The 17,286-nt window shown below is 39.5% G+C and overlaps 1 protein-coding gene across 3 annotated transcripts in view; it reads left to right on the forward strand.

Annotated features, from left to right (window-relative positions):
• Nucleotides 1–17,286, forward strand: part of DIP2A (disco interacting protein 2 homolog A) — a 131,058-nt gene that overhangs the window by 104,737 nt on the left and 9,035 nt on the right. For 2 of the 3 annotated variants that reach the window (XM_072874149.1, XM_072874148.1), the window contains 14 exons: nucleotides 708–788; nucleotides 969–1,096; nucleotides 3,149–3,293; nucleotides 4,431–4,632; nucleotides 5,198–5,307; nucleotides 5,431–5,511; nucleotides 8,073–8,196; nucleotides 9,026–9,147; nucleotides 9,465–9,576; nucleotides 9,809–9,918; nucleotides 10,431–10,561; nucleotides 12,303–12,471; nucleotides 13,662–13,832; nucleotides 17,133–17,194. In XM_072874149.1, the coding sequence (XP_072730250.1) occupies nucleotides 708–788; nucleotides 969–1,096; nucleotides 3,149–3,293; nucleotides 4,431–4,632; nucleotides 5,198–5,307; nucleotides 5,431–5,511; nucleotides 8,073–8,196; nucleotides 9,026–9,147; nucleotides 9,465–9,576; nucleotides 9,809–9,918; nucleotides 10,431–10,561; nucleotides 12,303–12,471; nucleotides 13,662–13,832; nucleotides 17,133–17,194 (1,748 nt within the window). The remainder of the gene's footprint in view (nucleotides 1–707; nucleotides 789–968; nucleotides 1,097–3,148; nucleotides 3,294–4,430; nucleotides 4,633–5,197; nucleotides 5,308–5,430; nucleotides 5,512–8,072; nucleotides 8,197–9,025; nucleotides 9,148–9,464; nucleotides 9,577–9,808; nucleotides 9,919–10,430; nucleotides 10,562–12,302; nucleotides 12,472–13,661; nucleotides 13,833–17,132; nucleotides 17,195–17,286) is intronic. The other variant, XM_072874150.1, reaches the window with a different exon arrangement.

Consider the following 17,286-nt stretch of genomic DNA (forward strand, 5'->3'; position numbering starts at 1 on the left):
GAAGACTTGGCTGAAGTATGGAGTTCTACCAGAAAGAGAAAGAAATGAATGAAAGAAATCCTGCCCATAGTCTTCTCTTTCAAAAAAAACCTCCTTCTGTCAGCTTGCCAAGCCTCAGCACTTCAAACAGCTTAGCTTTCAGCACTGTCCTTAGCTAGTGAGAGAGCCAGTGAGAAACCTGATGTAATGGAAGAGTTGGGGGGTGGCGGGAAGGCAAGGAAACCACCTAAGCAGATGAGAGGAACTTGCTAATGAGCTTAATGCTTTTGCTCTGGTTCTCTATTGTAGGCAGTCCCATAATTGCAGCAAACTTAACTTTCTTAAAGTTCTGAGAGCATAGCGTTTGTCGCAATTGAAGAAATATGCCTGGGTATCTCATTGGGGATGTTAATAGTAGCAACAGAAAGACTTTCTGATTAAATGCTATATGAGTGCATACTATAAAACCTGGTTTAAAAAGCGGTGTGAACTCTTGTTACGAAGGCTAAGTAGCTGAGAAGCAGATAAGAAAGAAGGCTACCACAGAGTTAAGAATTGGTGTGTCCTTCATTATTTAAAAAGTTGTTGTTCATACTTGACATGATAGTAACTGTTGTCATCGGGTAATTTTTCAACTGAGTGTAGAGCAGCAATGAAACAGAGGCAGAAAGCATTTTCGCTTTTCTTATCAGTACTGTGAATGTCTGAATACTTATGTGTTCTTTCAGGCCATTCCAGTGACGGCAGCTGGCGTGCCTGTTTCAGACCAACCCTTTACAAGAACAGGATTGCTTGGCTTTGTGGGTCCTGTAAGTGCGAACGAGCCATCTGGGGCACTGCTTTGTGCTCCCAACTCTAAGTGATGCCCCTGAATTCAGCAGAATTCTGTGTCAGGGCAGTGACCTCAATATTGTTGGCTTTAGTCAGGCATATATCGCTGGGAGTCTGGAGGTCTTTCCCCTCTATTTCTAATTCTGTCTTCTTTTCAGGACTATTTGGTGTTTGTGGTAGGAAAACTGGATGGCCTAATGACAGTTAGTGGCCGCAGGCACAACGCGGATGATGTGGTAGCCACCGCGTTGGCAGTTGAACCCATGAAGTTTGTCTATCGGGGAAGGTGAGTATATTAAAAACTTCACTGCTGACTGGACTTTGTTGCTCCTTTTTTCATCCACAAATGATCAACAAGTAACGTAGTGTACACAGGAGCTCTGCATGTGAATTTTTACACGTGTATTTTGTAGGAGAGGTGGCACTAGGTTGTGATATGCCAGATAAGAACTTGGCTGTCCATGCTAACTTGGAAGACAAATATTGACACCCTGCTTCATGCATAATAGATTAAAAATTACTTTTACATAGTATAAGCATAGATCTTTAAGTGCGTGTTTAAAACTTCTTTCAAAGCTTCTCTTAAGACAGTTAAATGCAGCTTGTATTCCAAATGTAAAACACAACTCCCCTTTGTCCACCTGAGCCTTTCATGCAGAGTGGCCTAGGGAAGAACTTTGCAGCATGTACTAAAGAACAAACTAGGAGTGTTGAGGCTGCTGAAGGACCTTCAGAGATAGCGTGTGTTGTATCACCGACCTTATTACTCTTCAGTGGTCAATGGCTCAATGTCCAGCTGGAGATCAGTGATGAGTGGTGTCCTTCAGGGGTTCTTATTGGGACCAGTACTGTTGAATATCTTCATCAATGACATAGACAGTTGGATCAAGTGCACCCTCAGCAAGTTTGTGGATGACACCAAGCTGAATGGTGTGGTTGACACGCCTGAGGCATGGGATGCCATTCAGAGGGACCTGGACAAGACATGGGCCCATGTGAACCTCATGAGGTTCAACAAGGCCAAGTGCAAGGTCCTGCACCTGGGTCAGGGCAACCCCTGGTATCAATACAGGCTGGAGGATGAAGGGATTGAGAGCAGCCCTGCGGAGAAGGACTTGGGGGTACTGGTAGATGAAAAGCTGGACATGAGCCAGCACTGTGCACTCGCAGCCCAGAAAGCCAACCGTCTCCTGGGCTGCATCAAAAGAAGCGTGGCCAGCAGGTTGAGAGGGGTGAATCTGTCCCTCTATTCCACTCTTGTGAGACTCCACCTGGACTACTGCATCTAGCTCTGGAGCCCTCAGCACAGGAAAGACATGGAGCTCTTGGAGTGGGTCCAGAGGAGGGCCACAAGCATGATCAGAGGGGTGGAACACCTCTCCTATGAGGAAAGGCTGTGAGAGAGTTGGGGTTGTTCAGCCTGGAGAAGAGAAGGCTCCAGGGAGACCTTTACTGCAGCCTTTCAATACTTAAAGGTGGCTTATAAGAAAGATGGGCACAGACTTCTTAATAGGGCCTGTAGTGATAGGACAAGGGGTAATGGTTTTAAACTAAAAGAGGGCAGATTCAGACTAGATCTAAGGAAGAACTTTTTTACGCTGAGGGTGGTGAGACACTGGCCCAGGTTGCCCAGAGAGGTGGTAGATGCCTCATCCCTGGAGACATTCCAGGTCAGGTTGCACGGGGCTCTGAGGAACCTGATCTAGTGGAAGATGTCCCTGCGCATTGCAGGGGGGTTGGACTAGATGACCTTTAAAGGTCCCTTCCAACCCAAACCATTCTATGATTCTGTGAAAGTCAAACTTTCCTCATTTTTGCATCACTTGTGCAATTCACATATCATAAAAATAATGGCACATACCTGGCTGAGGCATTATTAATATTTTATCCTAGAAGATGCAAGCCTAAAACTAAGTTAATTGACAAAGGGGAGTAAGTATTTTTCAGTGCAAGCATTGATAGACATGCTGGTCAGTAATTTGCCATAGTTGTTGTCTTTCAGGCGGGACATCATATATAGGTGCAACAAGTTTAGTGTGCATGATGGAGTTATATAGGCAAGGTTTGCACAGCCCCTGCATATATGGAACCTGCCTGTGTTAAATGCGTACTACATCGGTGACTGCAAATTCACTTGAGCCCTAACAGAAATAAATTACAGTAATGAACCTACATTTGTTCTAAATTTGTCTGTGATTTTGTGATGAGCTGGCATGAATAATGCTTGTGTGTGTTGAAACAGTACCATTAAAGGTTGCAGTCATTTCCACATTATAATAAACCATGCTATGTTCATCGTATGTTGCATCCTATCATTTTTCTGTCCTTTGCGTTTTAGGATAGCAGTGTTTTCTGTGACCGTTTTGCATGATGATCGAATAGTGCTTGTGGCAGAGCAGCGCCCTGATGCGTCAGAGGAGGATAGTTTTCAGTGGATGAGCAGGGTTCTACAGGTAGTCAGTCTGTCCTTTCTCTCTTTCCAGGTGAATAAGGCTGATGTATGAAATGAGAATCTTAGAGCATCTTTTTTTAAATAAGAAAAACGTATCAGTGTAACTACAGAGAGTTGTAATAAGCTGACTTCTGAATGTATTTCAGGGTTGATAGTTAACAGAATTTTGTAAAAAGTAAGACTTTATTTCAGAATGTTTTTTAACTTCATACTACTAGGATTCTTAAAGTCCTAAGGATGATAGTTTTTGTTTGTTTTAATTCTACATATCTCTGCTGATTTCATATTGGCTGGGAGACTTAAATCTGAAAATGTCTAAGAGTATACTTAGTGCCAAGTATCCAAACAGACCCTGTAATCTTTTTATGTCACAAACATCGTTATTCTAGATCTCCAACTGCAAGCAATAAAAATGTTTTCCCTTGATTACTTTATTGTGTTTTTGTGGGGGCAAGGAGGGAGGGGAATTCTGGTAGATTTGCATTTGAGGATTTCGGAATTAATCGATCAGTTCTAAGGAAGTAAAAGGTGAGAGAGTAATTACGGAAGAAGACTGGTGAAGGGACAACTGGAGGGAAGGCTAGAGAGAACAACTTAAGGGAAGGTGCTTCTAAAGAGTAAGACAGTTGTGTAATAATGGTTTCTGTCTAATTTTAGCTTTGTAATCTTTTTTGAGGGAATATCTGGTAATAGAAAGGCTGTTTTTCATGGGAGAAAATATTTTTATTTCTCTTTTTAGAAGTGTCATAGCTAAAATAGACACTTAAGTTTTAGGCAGCAGGATGTTTCCTTCCCTATTTTTGTGGTTTTATGTTCTACTGCGCTTTTGTGATTGTGCCATACGTGCTAAATTTGCTGTGGTATAATTTTGGCTTTTTAAAATCTCTGCACTTTTTGCCCACTTTTAAGAGACTTTCCTAATCCCTGATGTGCAGGTGGCATCCCCTTGATAGAGTGCACAAGCAAAGTCCTGGGTCTGCTCCTGCTCCCATTGAAGTCATGGCACAACTTCTATGAGTTCAGTGAGTGCAGAATTGGACCCTTTATTTGCAAATTGTGGTGCAAGTAAAAATTTTAATGTTATTAAATGACTTGAATTCAAATTTTTGCTCTAGCTATATCTTAGTTGATAACATGGAATTTTTTTTTTTTCTTTCTTTCTATCAAGGCAATTGATAGCATTCACCAAGTGGGCGTCTACTGTCTTGCCTTGGTGCCAGCCAACACTTTGCCAAAGGCTCCGCTTGGAGGAATTCATATTTCAGAAACCAAGCAGCGCTTTTTAGAGGGTGCTCTGCACCCTTGTAACGTCTTGATGTGTCCACATACTTGTGTTACTAACCTGCCTAAGCCTCGACAGAAACAACCAGGTGAGTAAACCAGAGCGTGTTCCTTAGTTCTGTGTCTGTCTCTGAGGGTATGCGTGGAGTATGATCTGGAGGCAGCACGACAGCTCAGGGCTGTGCATGTTGGATGGCTTTAAGCTGCCTAACTTGGCAGAGCTAGTGGTGTTGTTGGAGCAGCCCAGAGCTCAGTGAGGGCATTATGGTCTGCCTCCAATCCCAGGTAAATGCAAGGATGTACAGCACGTACCCATTTCATGCATCTGTAGCTACGTGATAAATTGTTCCTGTACTGGCCATCCTGCAAAGGCCAGTAACTCACGTAATAAAACTGAGGTACAGACAGACCTCAATTTGCTGAATCAGTAATAACTGATTTTTAATGTACTGTACTGATAATGGACTGATTTTTAGTGTACCATACTATGCTCTTCTCTCTTTTTCTGTGCAATATGATCCTTGGTTTTAGCTTTTCATCTTTTCAGATCTATGTTACATATGGCATTTACAGTAATCTGCAGGCTGAATTATAGATTATTGCATGTTTCTTACATTGTTTTTCCTCATTTTGCACTGTTTTTTCAAAATGCAGATGTTGGTCCTGCTTCAATGATAGTAGGAAACCTTGTTGCTGGAAAGAGAATTGCACAAGCCTCAGGGAGAGATGTTACGCAGTTGGAGGATAATGATCAGGCAAGAAAGGTAACACTTATTAAATATTTGAATTGGCTTGTTCAGAATGAGAGACCAGTTGTGGTATTCTGCTGAAACTAAGCATGGTGCATTTTGAATAAATCTGAGTGTCTCCTCCTTTTCCTGTTTCAGTTCCTGTATTTAGCAGATGTTCTTCAGTGGCGAGCTCAGACAACTCCAGATCATCCCCTCTTCCTTTTGTTGAATTCCAAGGTGAGATGCACTTTAGGTCATACTTGGAGACTGAGATCAGTAAAAGATTGTTTAGATTCTAAGAAAATTCCAGCTACAAGTCTTTTCCTAAAATGCGTCAGGTTATGTTGATGATGTGGGATGTCATGGTTTTGAAGCAGACAAAAATTGCTCGTTAGCAAGCAGCATAATTTTTCCACATCTGGAATTCTATTCCACATCTTTTATTCCACATCTGGAATTTCAGTATGCATTCTGCCTAGCTTAAAACATTGCAGTAATTTGCATTTCCTGCTGGAACACAACTTTGGTCATATTAATGGAAGCCACAATTCTGTCTTCCTCCCTGAGCACAAGGGTAACTGGAAGTCAGAGCTGGAGGATTTTTTAATTAGAAGATCTAGAGCCTAAATAGAGAACCCTTGGGACAGCTTTGGAGTCATGTTTTCCAGGAGCGCTGCACACCTTTCAGGAGACACTGATGCCTTGTCCTCGGCTAGGCTCTGTCCCTAAGAGGGATGGCACTTAGTCACTCAAACATGAACAAGTAAACGCTTCAGTTTTGGAGTACAGGCTTTATGTATTTATAGGCTCTAGATACTTACTTTATTCAACGGCTATGTAGGCCCTTATGACATATGACAAGGCAACAGTCATGTTTCTCAGTAAATACATTATTTCTGCTTATAGCCACTCTGCTCTGCATGTGACTGTTAGTAGTTTTGGAGCATTCACATACCCTGTGCATCCAACACTTCATAAAGGGGTGTGAAAAAACATGCACTTTTGTGTGTTCCTCAGTATTTCAGCCTCCCTGGGCTTGAGGAGCACTACTGCTATGCATATTTCAGAAAAGTCAAATATTTTAGATTCTTCTACTGCTGTTCTGGCACTTTTTTATTCCCCTCCTTTCTTTCCAGGAAGCGAAGTTGGTCAATTTTTGTTTGAGCCTGTACTCAGTAGCTACCCTTTCAGTGACAATGACAGCCCAGTGACAAATTGGGTCTACCTTGTGCTATGCTGTACTGCAGACATGTGAGATAGGGAACGTGCTTTTGGAAGGTCCAGCAGCAGCCCTTGGGAAGTGATGCCTTTGGGTCTCTCAGACAGGCAAAATGGTTTAGGACATGGTTCAAAGTTCTGACTTTTCTCATGAGACTGTGCTTTAGCAGAAGAAATGGCTTCAATATGGTTATTGTTAAAAGCCACAGAATTGGTTTATTCTTCTCTCAGAGTGAAGAGGCTTTTGAGGGAAGTTTTCTAGTATGAAGAAGCCCCTTTCTGGGTCACTTTGTTCAGGCAACTTTTACCCTTCACAAGGAGACTCCGCAGAAATGAGACAGAGAACTTAGGCACAAAGAAATTATCTGTTGGTGAACATATGCTTTAAATAGCTGGGACTAATAAGCTACAATGCTAAACATTAGTGTGTTCACAGCTCTCCATGAGAAACCCTTTTGTTTTACACTTTTTCATGTCAATATTTTTCTCCCAAGTCCTTGAGCTGCTACTGTTCCTATATCAACAATACACTATATTTACCATCCTTATTCTGCATGACTTTAGCTCCCAGGCTTTAACAACAGTTTCCTTAGTAAAACTGAGCAGAGTGACAGTGCCATCCTGCATCAAACTAGGTGTTGGATCAGACAGCTGTGCACTTGGGCTGAGGATTACATGTGGCAGCTCATCTTGGACTTGAAACTGAATGCTTGTATAGCAGACATTCGCTGTGATAATCCGTATCTGTATAGCGGGAGGCTTCATTCAGTCTCTGACTGTTTGTTTTCCTCTGAGGTGGTTGTCTGAGCAGTTTTTCTTGAATCAGATTGTGGTCTTGGAAAAACTGATATATCCCAGCCTCGCAGGCTTAAGACTAAGGCATCGCTTCCTAGGCTGGGTAGCAAAAGGATGTTTTCTGTCTTCACATCAAAAAATGGACTAAGCCTTTTGGAATCCCCATGATTTTGCTACTGCCTGAGCAATCCAAAGATACAGCTGCTTCCATGTGAAGACTTTCCAGATGCATAGTTGTTGGAAATACACTTTCTACAAGAAGGACAGTAGATGCACTGAAGCAGAAGTGACAGTGCATACCAGCCACAGCTCACGTTGCCTCTGTGACCCTTTAAAAGAATATCTATATCAAAGACATCAGCAGAGTTCCCTTTGTGCTTTTAAGACTGCTGATTGCAAAAGCATCTAGAGGTTTGGCTGTGCATGGTGGGGTAAAGCTGATGCAGTGCTTCACTTGCTGCTAAATCAATTGTGTTACTATTACTGTGTTTTCTCCCTTGGACTGTGGAATTTCAAATATTTGTAAGGTATTCTTTTTGTGGTACCAAATATATTTAGAAGCTGCTTCACTGTCTGATGTTCAAAATAATATGTATAAAATTCTCTAGCATTCTAAAAGTTCATGGTACCAGCAGCATGGTTTCCAAAACACCAAGATAGTCTTTTAAAGTGTTTGCTGTATTGTTAAGATAAGGACAATGAAATATTGCATCTGCAACATGTACTTTACTCAGTTTCAAACTGTTCTCCACACGGTTTTCTGATGTTGCTTCTGTTTTGCGCAGGGCACTGTAGCTAGCACTGCATCGTGCATACAGTTGCACAAGAGAGCAGAGCGAGTGGCAGTCGCACTGATGGAGAAAGGACGACTGAATGTTGGTGACCACGTGGCCCTGGTTTATCCTCCAGGTAAGGCAGTACAGACAGCAAAAATCAAAGTCAGACATCACAAGAAGAGAAGCAACTCTTGCCAAGATAGAGCATTCAAACATCCATTTAATATAGTGGTAGATGGCAGTGACTTATTTCAAGGAAGAGACTTCCTTTTTGTCGTTTTATTATTAAGTTGCTTCTCCAAGTGGCAAACTACATTTACAAAACCTTTCATCTAACTGCTCCAGATGGCTGGGCAGTTATGCAAGAGTAGTTCGACTTAAACCACATGAAAGATTCTCGTTTTTCAGCCTCAGAGAATGGAATAAAACTGCATGTGTATCCGTTGAAAGCTAGATTAGGGATGTCAGTGTATGAACACCCTTTCTTTCCTGAATGACTGTCTCTAGAAGTGAAATCTGGACCCCAGACTTGCATTACTAGTGTGTATTTACAAGTGTACCTCAGGAAAAAAGTATTACCTCGTAAAAGTAGGATGACTGCATATTTCAGAGTGATAATTGAGAAAAACAAATGTATGCTTTTTGGAAGAATCTGAGTCATCATCTTCATAACCTACAATACCTGGTTTTGTTATTTTTGTTACTTTATACTACCTGTCCATGAAAATATATCCCTAGAAATGTAAAGTTGGTAGGGTTTGAATAATTTTTGCTAACTCTCAAATGCAAAATATTTTAACCTTATAGAGTTGGTCATGGCCAAGAACAGCCTGTTGATTTGAAGAGACCTTTGTGACAAATCCTTACATCTTAATAAACCAGTGTGTATTTTGATTTTGGTGAAAGAGTTTGGCCTTTTGTTCTGATAAAAATGGCTTTAATTTCACAAATATCCTTTACAGGAGTAGACTTGATAGCAACTTTCTATGGCTGCTTATATGCTGGCTGTATACCTATCACTGTTCGCCCACCACATCCACAGAATCTTGCTACCACTCTGCCCACTGTCAAAATGATCGTAGAGGTATGTATAAGACATTCCTCTCCTAATGCTTTTGGTGGGTGTAGGATGGTTGATGCAGCCTGATAAATTGCTTTGCCACAGTCAATGTAAAATAAGCTAGGAAAAGAAATAATCAGTATGCTGTGGCTGAGTCAATAAATACTTTTTCAGAAACTTGTTTAAAATGTTCTTTCTATTGTTGTAATTTATTTTGCTTTGTTTCCAGTTTTTTTCTTCATCTGTTCAGCTTACCAGTTATCTCCTCTGGATGGATATGAAATCACTTGAGCATTCATTCACTAGTTTTATAAGTGTTCTTAATGCTGTGTCTTTTACAGGTCAGTAAGTCTGCATGTATACTGACCACACAAGCGATAATGAAACTGCTGAAGTCCAAGGAAGCTGCAACAGCTGTAGATATTAAAACATGGCCCACTATTTTGGATACAGGTACAGAATGTTTGCCCACTAGCCAAAATGTAAATAGTTTGAAGACTGATTTATTTATTTTGTTACACCATAACTGCCTAATTGAATGGCTGTATCTTGCATTGCATCAAAATAGCCGTCCAGAAACTATAGAAAGCATCTGGTGTTAATGCTGTAAAGATACATTTTTGTCCTGTGCTCTTTTTCCAAAATAATAATACAGTACTCTTCTCTTTTTATATATTTTAAATAGATGATATGCCTAAAAAGAAGCTGGCTAGTATTTTCAGACCTACATCTCCAGATATGTTGGCATACTTGGACTTCAGTGTGTCTACTACTGGTATATTAGCAGGAGTAAAGGTAGAGTAACACGAGAGAGATTATTATACTTTGTTTCCTTATATACAGGCATATTCCACATTCATTCCTCCTGCCAGAGAAGAAATACAAAATTGTAAGTGGACCATCTTAGTGTTCAGAAAGCTTATTTTTAAATTTGCATGACAGCCAAATTTGTTGGTGCACTTTTTGGAAGCATTCAGTCTTACTGGCTCTATGTGAGGAATCACTGAGGAGACTAAATTGAGAGTGTTTGTTGTAAAGTTCATGAATATTTTCTTTTGCGATTTATCGTAGAGATGTCAGACGTCATTTGGCTTCATTCGATGTCATGACAGATGTTGTTTGCCGCTAGCATGAAAAGTACCTGTGAAATTTTGGGCTCATATCTCTTTCCTGTTTTAAAGGCACTTAAAAAAAACCCAAACCACTACATGTTGCCACATCTTCTACAGTAAACGTTTCTATCAGTTATTACATGTGATACCCATTTTTTTAAAAAGTCCCTGAGAGCACCTGTTTTCCTCTTACAGATGTCACATGCAGCTACAAGTGCCTTATGTCGCTCTATAAAGCTACAGTGTGAGCTGTACCCTTCACGTCAGATTGCCATCTGCCTTGACCCTTACTGTGGCTTGGGATTTGCACTGTGGTGCTTGTGCAGGTAGGTCGTTTGAGTCGTAGGCTTTCTCCTGTGTTCCTGGCCTTCTCTAGAATCCAAGGGAACAGTCATGGATGAAACTGTCAGAGAAACCCAAATTAACCTTTTTATAGGTATTTAATAAAATACCTTTTGTGGTAACAAAGTTCATTTAAGTTAGTTAGTTACTTACTTGAGTAATTTGTGTTTTGCAAGTGGAATTAATTAGATACCAAATCCAAGAAAAAAAGGACTTTACTGTCTATTTCACATTGATTAAATTAATCCTTTTAAAGTCTTATTGAGATTAAACCGTATCTTTTTACAAGACCCTTAAGGTGTTGACTGCATGATTGGTATGCACTAAGAAATACTGCTAAAGGAAGCAATTACATGTTTCTTAAAATGAATGAGACCTGAATTGATTCAATCAGATAACTACTATAATGCAGCACATCTTGCAAAGCTGCAAAATTTCATCTTTTTTTCTTTTAGAACATTCCATATGCTTTAATTAATCCAAAGATTTTATAGTGGTTTAGGTATTTCATTTTAAAAAATGCAGAAACTGAACATGAAAGGTTATTTTGTAAACAGATAAAGTTAAATTTACTGTAGTTAACCTGTTCCTTTGCTCTCTAATTTCCCCAACTGGAAAGGAAGTCGACAGAAGGAAAGCAAAAATTTAACTTTGTTAACATCTGGTGACTTGCATCGTCAGTAAAGTGAGGCAGGGTGGAGGGAGAAGAAACCTCAGTGATGGAAGAATTAAAATCTAAATGGATTTTCAAAAAATTTTTTTTTTATTTTGACACACTACGTGTGTCATGCTTTCTATACAAGAGTTAATATAAGGTCTGCTGTGTTTCATCGGAGTTACAGCTTTATTTTAGTGTGAAAGACTGTTTTATTACCAAATTATTTTTTTTCTATTTTAGAATGTTTAAAAAGAAAACAAAAAAACTCCTCATCGTATTTGCCCACTACAAAAACACATGAACTCTAGTCAGGAGAAATGGCAAGCATGTCAGGCTACCTGTTGAACGCAATTAGAGATGCTGTTATTTTTTTCAAGATACATGGGTTTATCCAAGCCTGTTTTACAGAGGGGTGTGTCACTGATTTTGTTGATAGTAACTGATCTAAAAAACATTTGGTAATTTAAGACTGTATGGTCATGGCCTTTACTGTCTTGAAATGAGTATATAATATTAAAAAAAAAAAAAAATTAAACGGTGGTGTGATTCTGAATTTGGCTTTGTCCACTGATGTTAACTGGTATCCAGGTTAAATATTTCACATAAACACATCTACGGCAAAGGCTAGCAAATTGCACTAAAAACTTGAATGGTGCAATACAGGTGTTAAAGACTCATTTCACTCAAAGCAAAAGGTGCATTTTCCCTAGAACGACTCACAGAAATAAGCTCAATTACCAGTTGTAATCTGTAACTGGAATGATGGCTCAAATGTTAACATTTTAGTGTCAGAAGTTCCGTCTGTTCAAGGCATTGAGTATTTGCCTATAGTTCAACACAATTTACGGCAGGGCAGATATACTGACCTCGAAGTTTGTGACTTAACGCAAACCTGTAGTTCTTAGCTAACTAAGAGATGCTTGCTGTCTGTGGAGAAGATAAGCTGAAGTTCACATAGATACCAAGCTCTCAGTTTTCCTGTATTTGCTTCATTTCGACTTTATGTAACTTTTGGCTTTTTTATGCTGGCTTGAAGTTTTCATGTTTCTTTTTCTTCCTCTCCCTAGTGTATATTCGGGTCATCAGTCTATTCTAGTCCCTCCTCTGGAACTGGAGAGCAATGTGTCTCTGTGGTTGTCTGCTGTAAGTCAGTATAAAGTGCGCGTCACCTTCTGCTCCTACTCCGTGATGGAGATGTGCACCAAAGGGCTTGGAACACAGACTGATACACTCCGGGTGAGTGGACTTAATTTTTCAGCATACTGACATACAAATACATGTATCTTTCTAAAAATATTTCATTTTGGCTTGCAGAAGATGGGCCATAAGTATTTCTTTGAAAGCCTTTCATTATGACTTGCTTTTTGGGAAATGTTGAGCTTGCTGGAAGTTCCAGCTCTCGTGTTTCTGGTGGGGAAAAAAAGAAGTCTTATGTTTTCAACTTTGCTTATTTGTGCCACCTCTGTCCTGCTGGGTATTTCTGAGATTTTGGGCAAAATACTTAACAAGCCTATCAACTTTTACTTGTCTGAGATGAAAAAAACCAACCAAACAAAAAAACCACACCAAAAAAACCCTCAAAAACCCGAAGCCCCACCAAACCCCCAAACCAAAAACCTCTCCCCCTCGCAAAATAAAACAAAAAGCCCCCCAAAACATGGCAAGTCTCACCTGCTTTCAGATCTCTTGACACTGAAAGTATTGAGTTCTAAAATGGATGTAATGTTCCTAACAGCAGTAATTACACACTAATACATTCATTTATTTTTGAGGGAAATCTCTTTAACTGAAACTTAATGTCCTTGAAGAGGCGCCTCTGTCTCAATGGTAGGAGAGTTCCCACGGCTGTAGTAACTAAGCTGCTCAGGACTTCCACTGGGAATGTCTGGCAGCTTGTTGTGTGCAAGAAAGCGGCGACATTGTGCTTATGCTCAGTACAGACAAAAAACTCTGTCCCTCTGTTCTCCTGGACCTCACTGAAGGGAATCTTGGCCCACAGCCAGTTGCTACAGGTTCACATTCATGGTGATGAGAGATGCTAATGTCTCGAACACTCTGCCTGCATCTGAACTGTGCAGCACTAGGAGCAAGCGGCTCTCTTGTGAGCCCAGCCCTGTGACATAATGACATTTTGTGGGTTTTTTCAGCTCAAAATGATGAGTGGCCGTGTTGCAGCTACATGATGCAAGTAGTTTGCATCTTGTGCATCAAACCCTACCACAAAGCTTCTTGGCACAATTTTAGAGGGTTGTCCTGGGTGGCTGGAGCCAAACTGAGTGCAGGCCGCATCTATATTGTTTAACCAGTTCACATCAGTTATTCTAGTGTTTTTAAAGTCCATCTGTTCCGCAAATTAAACTGGCTTATTTCTAGAATTGTTGACTTCAAACTTAAAATGTTGTTGTTTTCTTCACCCAACCTCTCAGATGAAAGGAGTTAACCTGTCCTGCGTGCGAACATGCATGGTGGTTGCAGAGGAGAGACCACGGATTACATTAACACAGTCTTTCTCTAAGTTATTCAAAGACCTGGGCCTCTCTGCTCGTGCAGTGAGCACTACATTTGGGTGCAGGGTCAACGTAGCAATTTGCTTACAGGTGAGATTAAACTGCTTATTCCTTATGCTTATGGACAGAGTCTCTGGGAACTTTATAGGAAATCATGTTCAGCTGTATGTAATTGTTCTCTGAAGAACTAGAGCTCCATTGCTTGCTTGCTTCATCACCAAGTTAAATAAGCCTTGAAGATGCGGATTATGATAATTTCACTTTTCTGTACTAATTGACCAATTGATTTGCCTTTCTAATACAGAAGATCAGTATTAAGAAACTTGTTTCCTTCCTACTATGCAGCAGCAGTATTAAATTAACTACACGGCTTCCTGCTCATAAACATATTAGATACTTCAAGCAGTGCTATTTCAGCTTTTGCATGATTCAGATTTTGCCTGTTTGAAAAGTAGCTTATGTATATGTGGAATTCAAAGGAAGACAGAGTTCCTCAAATAAGACCCAGGAAAATTGACAAGGTTGGCAGGGGTTTTTACTTCTAAAGATCTCAAATAAGTATTATCAACATGCAAATGTTGTTTGTCTCACCTCATGTGAGAGCTGGACTTTTTTTTTTTTTTTTTTTTCTTCAATTAAAGGTATAAAATTGGAAGCTTTGAAGGGGAGAATATGCCCATAAAGTACACAGCCCTACTTCACAGACTGGAGATAATGACATGCTGTGGTCCAGACCCACCTTTGACAGTTTAGTATTCAGTTGACGATAATCTCGTATGTGTAATTTAACCAGATTAAATCTAACTTTTCTTAATGAGATGTTTCTTCTCTAGTTAGGAGAGAAAAAAAAAATGTATTCCACAACTTACCTGAGAATCAGGTACTAAGTATGGTCTCGAAATTGGCAAAGCACTCTGGGTTTTGGATGATACTTGAGTTAATAAACTCATGTGGCAGTATGTAGCTTTGAATGTGGGGAATTTCATAGATGGCACATGCATTAAGTATGTGTGTAATAGTAAATTTTATTTCCAATTTTACTGGTATGAATTACACTTAATAAAAAATTGTGATTCTATGAAGATTGCTACTGTGCTTTTGCAAAACATTTTTTCTTTTTTTCTTTCTGGTGCCCACTAGATGAAGGAAAGCCTTTTTTCCTCTCAGAATATATTTTAATGTTCTAGATCTCCTACGAGAGAGATGCTTTGGGCCATGAGCTTCTTAAATATGTTGCCATTCATAGTTGTTTCTTTCATTTCTATAGTTTCTTTCACACATATTAATGGAGAAAAGGTTTTTAACAACCCCTAGGTAAATGGTTATAAAGAAATGCGGCCAGAGCAATTTTATGAACCAGTAGATTGAAAAATAGGAAGGATATAGATGAAATTAAGATGACTGTACAGAAAGATTTTAAATTAATTGAATAAAATATTTCAGATGCCAAGTGTGAAAGAACAGCTTTCTGAATTGCCTGTCTAAATAAGAATTTTAAAAGCCACCTTTGGGTATTTGCTGTTCAGACTGTACAAAGGGGGGAAAAAAACCCAGTTTTTCTACTGAATGTTAAATGGCAATGTGAAAAGTACTCCAAGAAAACTGTGAAGAGTGTAGGGCTGCTGCGCAGTTAAGCTTCCCTTTCATTTTATACCTTTTTCATCTCTGTTCTCTGTTCTTGAGCCCTTTTTTAGTGGTTTTTTTAACCCCTTTCCCCCATTCTTCTAAAGTGATATCTGTATTTGACTTTTTTAAATCATTGAATTTAAATGAATATAGATTAATAGCCAGACTGAATGGGTATTTGATACATTAGCATGCAAATAAATACATAACGTCTTCCAACCTTACTGGACTGGTTTACTGAGAAGGTGTTTCTGAAGCTGCAAGCAGCCTTTAGATACTTACAGATGGAGGAGGGATTTACGATAAGGCAACAGGCATTACGTATGCTCTGCCTTAAACCTCTTCTTGTTTATTAACTGGGACTTGCATGTTTCCCAATGAACCACTTAAAAGTGCCGAGCTTGTAAGTAATCTGAAATGGAAACTTTCTTTTCACTCTAAAACAGTATGAGTTTTGTTTTCTGTCTTACTGTGTGTATCTTACGTTTCCAGTGCCTCTTTGTTTGTATTTTCTTTTTTCCCCTTTCTCTCTGTTTCACACACTTTGATGGCCTCTGTTACTTCTGTTTGTGGTCCCGCTGTCAGCCAAACAGGCTGGGCAAGCTGGCTGAACAGGTATAGTGATGCATGTGTGCTTGTAATGTCCTAAAGTCAGTCTGGTTCAGCAGTATTACTCTATAACGAATGTATGCCATTTGAGAGAGTTTTCATTTGAAACAGATCCAGGGAGAATTTGTCTTTCTAAAGTAGTTCAGTTTTACTCACAAAGAACACTTGTAGCTGAAGTACAAAACCTCTTTCTTAAACAAGCCCGAAAGGGGCTTATAGCAACGGTTAAAATTACTGAACGGTATATTCCTAAAGATAAAGATCATACCGTTAATCTGGTGTGGCCGTCAGTGTCACTGAGCCTCAGTGGTGTTACAAAAGTACAAGAGAATGTCATTATAAAGACATTATTACTGTTCTCCAGCACTGCAATCTTGAGCTGATGGCCAAGTGGCCTCATTTTAAGTATTTCTAAAATGCGAAACTGTTCTATGGGGAGGAAACTTTGCCTGCTTTTTTAGCTTAAATATGCATTTCACAGTAGTTTTTAGTTGTCTTGAGATTTAAACTCTGCTGAGGAAAAAAAAAAAAAAAGGTCCCCTTTCCCGTGTTGGGAAATGGGAAACCTCTCACCAGAGTTGGTCGGGAGGTTTATCCTCTGACTGCTACAGAGCTCTGCCTCTGCCTAGGCTGTTACTGGCAGAAGCCTTGAGAAGATACAGGTTGGTTAGTTATGTTTTAGTTAAATATTGTTGGGGTTTTGTTTTTTCTTTTTCTTCAAAGTTGACAAAACTGTTATAAAGTAGAACAGCTGAGCTTTGGGAAATGGATTAGGTCTGCATAGGTTTATGCTTACATGCTTTGCACTTGCTATGTAGTTTCTAGACAAGGTGCTTACCAAAATGAAATTTTAAAAACTTACGTTTTAAATTTAAAAATTTTAAAAACTTAGACTTACCTGTCTTTATTAAATACATACATGTCATAAATACATACTTCACTTGTGCATTCATTTACTGATTCCATAAAACATCAAAGCTTTATGGCAGCCACTCTAGAAAGGGGGCTATTTTACTATATTTCTCGTAGATTAGGGCAGTACTTTATAAGTGTCAGTAAAAAAGGGAGAGGAATTTGTGAATTTATGTGGCTGTGAGAATGAAAGCAGGATTTTTCTGGCTTCTGTTGAATTTGTTTCTTCCTTCTTATTCTTAGGGAACAGCAGGACCAGATCCAACAACAGTCTACGTAGATATGAGAGCACTTCGACATGACAGGTACAGATTATGTTAAAGCATTAACTATTTAATGACTGTAGAGGAGAAAGTTCAGCCTCGTTGCATTGCATTGGTATGTTGAAATATTCTTG

The sequence above is a fragment of the Ciconia boyciana genome, chromosome 10 (genome assembly GCF_034638445.1).
Source record: "Ciconia boyciana chromosome 10, ASM3463844v1, whole genome shotgun sequence".
NCBI lineage: Eukaryota > Metazoa > Chordata > Aves > Ciconiiformes > Ciconiidae > Ciconia > Ciconia boyciana.